At 36.6% G+C, this 5,210-nt stretch overlaps 1 protein-coding gene across 1 annotated transcript; it reads right to left on the bottom strand.

The window, feature by feature from the left end:
- Positions 1 to 3,985: 3,985 nt before the first annotated feature.
- On the bottom strand, positions 3,986 to 4,375 carry LOC149234832 (uncharacterized). The gene has a single exon (XM_089368390.1). It carries the CDS (start codon positions 4,373 to 4,375, stop codon positions 3,986 to 3,988), a length of 390 nt encoding a protein of 129 aa, XP_089224516.1.
- Positions 4,376 to 5,210: the final 835 nt, after the last annotated feature.

Genomic DNA, 5,210 nt, shown 5'->3' with positions numbered 1-5,210 from the left:
CAGGGACTAAGGGCATAAAATTTAGCAAAATAATCAATTAACCTTAGTCCCTGGACCTTTTAAAATTTAATTTTTTAAAGGACCCACGAATTTTGCCTTTGGAAAATTTAAATTTACCTAGGACCTAGGACTTATGAGGGGATAAATTATTTTTCTAACCCTCAAGACATTTTACATCATGATTTTTACATTTTTTACATCTCAAGGGGAAAAACCCATTTGATATAGACCCTCACAGATTACCCAGTTCTACGACACAAATATAATCTAGTAGATCAAGCAATTTGTAATAAAATAACCTAACCAAATAGTTAGGATTATTCCCAAATCACTTTTACATAGACTCGAACTAGCACACTAAGACTCCCCTAACATTCTAATGCCAAAATTCATTCGGGCTTTGGGGTTACGCTAAAAGAAAACTCTGCTGATCATGGATCGGTGAGACAAAAAACCTTCAAGAATGTAGATCATCACCAGAAAATTAGGTTTACCTAGGTAATTACATACAAGACACGGATTTGCTGAGATTATTTACAATTTACACATGCAGACTGGGTTTACAATATAACATGATCAGGCTGATAATGATAGCTGAATAGCACAGACATATTGATCAAGCGTTATCCCTTTTGCGGAAAAAAAGGGGGTGTACTGCTATGGGTCGTTGACATGTAGTGGTCAACATCTGGCTCTGCTTGGGGACATATTGCTGCATTGTAGGAATGTGAGAATCCAGAATCTGCATCCACGCAACACACAACAATACATAAGTAGCATCCATCCAAAAATCATCATATAACATTAAGCACAGGAAAGATATAAGCTCTCCATTTATTAACTATCTAGTAACATGAAAAGTAAATCTAAACCTAAAACAGAAATGAAATGCTGAAATGACAAGGTGTAGGGTTAGGAATACAATACAGGGCATGCCCCATGGCATCAGATGTCATCTTTGAAGAATAGCTTGAGCATTTGGCCATTTGCAGGTAAATCAAGTGGTTCGCCATCCAATCTGCTCAAGTGGAATGAATTTGGCCCAGCAATGTCTCGGATAATGTATGGTCCCAGCCACAAACTATCAAATTTCTTATGTTTTCCCCGTTTTTCATTCTTGTGATCCCAAAGGAGCACCATATCTCCAACTTGCAAAGATCTAGATCGAGATGATTGATCAAAGCTTTTCTTAATGTTAGATTGACTTTTACATATATTATCAAAAGTTTTCCTACGAGTTTCATCCAACTTCACAATCTGATCAATTCTATTTTGATCAACATCTTTATTAGTGGAAAAATGTTGAAGGAGTTGATAAGTTGGCAATTTCAGGTGCACAGCTAAGGTTACAACCAAGCCATAAATTAATTCAAAAGGACTTCTACCAGTAGCTTTCTTTTTAGTGATCCTATCTGCCCATAACGCATACTTGATTTTGCTATTCCAATCTTTTATTATCTCCTACTATCTTCTTGAGAATGGTTATGAGATTTTTATTACTTGATTCAGCAAGACCATTACCCTGAGGACAGTAATTTGATGAATGAGATAAGACAATGCCATACTTGAAACAAAAAGACGAAAATTCTGAAGAACTAAAAGCCTTGGCATTATCAGTAGTGATCTTAGCAGGGACATCAAATCTAATAATGATATTATTTTCAATAAAATCCATAATGACCTTTTCAGTGGCATTCTTAGCAGGGATGGTTTCAACCCATTTAGTGAAGTAATCAGTAGCGGTCAAAATCCATGAGTAGCCATTGCTAGAATTTTCATGAAACTTCCCAATGAAGTCCAAACCCCAATGCTGAAAAGGTGCCTCCACAACCACAAGTTGTAAGTGCAGAGAAGCAAGCTTTTGTTTCCCAGTGAACAGTTGGCAGGCTTGACAACTTCTAACAAACTTATGTACATCAGAAAAAATCGAAGGCCAATAATAACCAGCTCCCAGAATTTTGTGGGCAGTAGTTCTAGCAGCATAATGACCACCACAAAACTCCGAATGAAACTCAGAAACTAACTCTTTGGACTCAATTTCGTCAATGCACCTAAGTACTATGCCCTCAAGATTTCTCCATCCAAGGCCATCCTTCATGGGGCAATACTTAGTGGCTTTTAATCTAAGAGCCCTTTTCTTATGAGCGACTAAATGGTTAGGACATGTAAGATTTATCAAGTAATAAGTAATGTCCTTGTACCACTCATGTTCTCCTAATCTCTGCAAATCAGGTGAAAATGAATCATTAAGACAAATCAATCCAAGAGCTTTTTCATTACCTTCGGTCATCATTTGAGCCAAGCCTTGGCCTTTGACTAACTTGGTGGGTCTAATCTCTAAATCATATTCTTGTATTTTAGTAACCCACCTAGCACAAGTCCCTAAGCAATCAGTTTGAGTTAATATATCTTTAACCACAGAATGTGGGACAAAAGCAATGATTTTGGAATAACCCACATAAGTCTTGAAATGCTTAAGAGATTGACTAAGGCATAGGCTTGCTTTTCCATGGTATTGTATTTTAATTCAGAATTTTGAAGCGCTCTACTCATGAAAGCAATAGGTTGCTCGTAACCGTCCTTATTTTTCTGTAATAAGACACCAGCAATGGTATCTTCAGAAGCGAAAGAGAAAATCATGAAATCCCTAGAGTAATCAGGACTAACTAAAACAGGGGCTTTTGCAATAGCACCTTTGATTTCCTCAAAAGGCTTTTTGCCATCTTCTTGCCAAACAAATTTTGCATCCTTTTTCAGGAGACTTTGAATAGACTTAGCTACTTCTTCGTAATTTGGAATAAATCTTCTAAGAAAAATTGTTTTTCCAAGAAAGACTGAAGGGATTTAAGATTATGGAAAAGAGGAATCTTTTGGATTGCCTCAACTCTTTCAGGATCAATCTTGATTCCATCTTTAGAAATGATGTGACCAAGTAATTTCCCTTCAATTACTCCAAAAACAGACTAGCCAGATTTAAAGAAATCCCATACTCCCTACATCTATCAAAAACTTGCCTAAGATGACTTATATGACTAATACCATCCTTAGAAAAAACACTAAGATCATCCTGATAAATTTCAATAAATTTCCCAATTAAACCCTTGAAGGCATAATCCATAGCCCTTTGAAATGTAGCCCCCGCATTGGTTAATCCAAACGGTATTCTAATATATTCGAAAGTACCCCAATGTAGTTTTGTGACGATCCTCCTTTTTAACCCATACCTGATTATACCCAGAAAAACCATCTAGCAATGACATCATTCCAAAACCAGTTACTCTTTGCAACATAGTCTCCATGTTCGGCAAAGGGTAATTATCTTTCTTACATGCCAGATTAAGGTTTCGAAAAACGACACAAAGTCTTATTTTACCATTCTTTTTCCTAACAATCACCAAGTTGGAACACCATGTTGAATGCCTCGTTTGAGCAATAATTCCTGCTGGAAGCATCTTTGAAAGCTCTTTTTGAACCAAAGGGGCTAACTTAGGATTTATCTACCTAAGCTTTTGACGAAAGGCTTTAGAATTTTCATCTTTCAAAAGGATAGTGTGTTCCATGACATCTTCCCTATAACCTTTTAATTCATCATAAGAAAATGCTAAAACATCCCGATATTCACGAAGTAAACTGGTTAACTTTTTTCTTTCTTCAACATTAGTACCCTTACCAATTTTAATAATCTTTGGATCCCTAGAAGTAGCAATGTTCACCTCGATGTATTCCCCTGGATCCATTTTATTTTCCTCTTTCAACTTTGTGGCATCATGCCGGTCAAAGTGTTGTTCTAGAAACCACATTCTTAGGAGTAGGATTTATGATATGCTCATAATCATCAGACCCATCCTCCTTAGAATCTATTCGAAAATTTTCAAACTCATCCAAATTATCAAGAAAACAAATCACTTGTTTCTCGTCATCAAAAACTTGCCAATGCTCTGAGTTATCTGGAACAGAAGGCCTAAATATAACTTCCATTTTTATATTATTCAGATAACTGCAAAGTAGAAGCAGCTATGGCAAGCTCATCTGCTGAATTACTCTGCTCTCTTGGGATAGCCTCAAGGTCAAGGGCATCAACGTGTTCCATAGTATCCCATACGGCATTTTGATAATTTCTTAACCTTTGATTTTTACATGTAAATTTATTTTTAATCTGCATGATAATTAAGTCAAAATCCCCCTTGATGCTAAGCAACTTAATTCTTAAAGCCTTAGCCAACTCAAGACCCAACAATAAAGCTTCATATTCAGCGACGTTGTCGGTTGCTTCAAACTCCAATCGATAGGCAAACTTGAAAATATGACCAAGGGGTGATTTTAATACTACTCCTGCACCTTTACCATGTCTAGACGATGCACCATCAAAATACATGTCTCAAACTTTATCCTCAAGGTCCCCAATCTTTTTATCAACCTTATCATCGGGAAGAACTATGGAATTAGACATGATAGCATAATTTCCAATGTCAGATTGTTCTTTAATTATCTCATTATGAGGTCTCTTAGGGTCTTCAACATGGAATCTTCTCTCGGGCTCTCTATTAAGTCTCACAAATCCATCACCTCTAGGAGAAGGAATCATAGCATATGACCAATTCATTTGAATACTCCCTCCTATATCGGAGTCCCATTTTCTAGATAAAAGCATACCCCAAGCATCAGGCACATCAACAACAACAATGTCCATAACAATCATAATGTCAGGGTAAACTGATAAATGAACTTGTAAATCCTTGATCAGACCGTGAACTTCAATCTTCTTAGAATCCATGGCACATATATTGTAGTAAGGCCTAGAAACTCTTAAATTAAGTTGTTCCATGACCCTCTTGGTCATGACACAAGCTGACGCACCAGAATCCAGCATGCAATTATTCAATTTATACCCATTAACCATCAAAGTAATAAAGAATGTCTAATGATCCTTGTTATTTGAATCTAAACTTTGCAAATATATAGGAGCATCCTGATAATCAACCTCTGGTGCTTTCTATTGAGAAACATTCACTTGAGGACCTTCAATAGCTTTTAGTAACTTAGCCCTTTGGGAAGGAATTTTCACAATCTCGGAGACAGGAACCCAGATTTTTGCATTATTAAACCAACTTCCCAAATCGACATCTAATCCAGAGTTTGAACCCGGGTTAAAAATTCGAGGGGGAATTTGATTCCCGCTTTGATCTTTATCCCTTCTTTGATAAGTCAAA

Source organism: Pinus tabuliformis, chromosome 8 (genome assembly GCF_031772625.1).
Source record: "Pinus tabuliformis cultivar Carrire ecotype Pingquan chromosome 8, CPIR1, whole genome shotgun sequence".
NCBI classification, from domain to species: domain Eukaryota; kingdom Viridiplantae; phylum Streptophyta; class Pinopsida; order Pinales; family Pinaceae; genus Pinus; species Pinus tabuliformis.
Note: the sequence above shows the minus strand (reverse complement) of the source record. Positions and strands in the feature narration are given on the sequence as shown.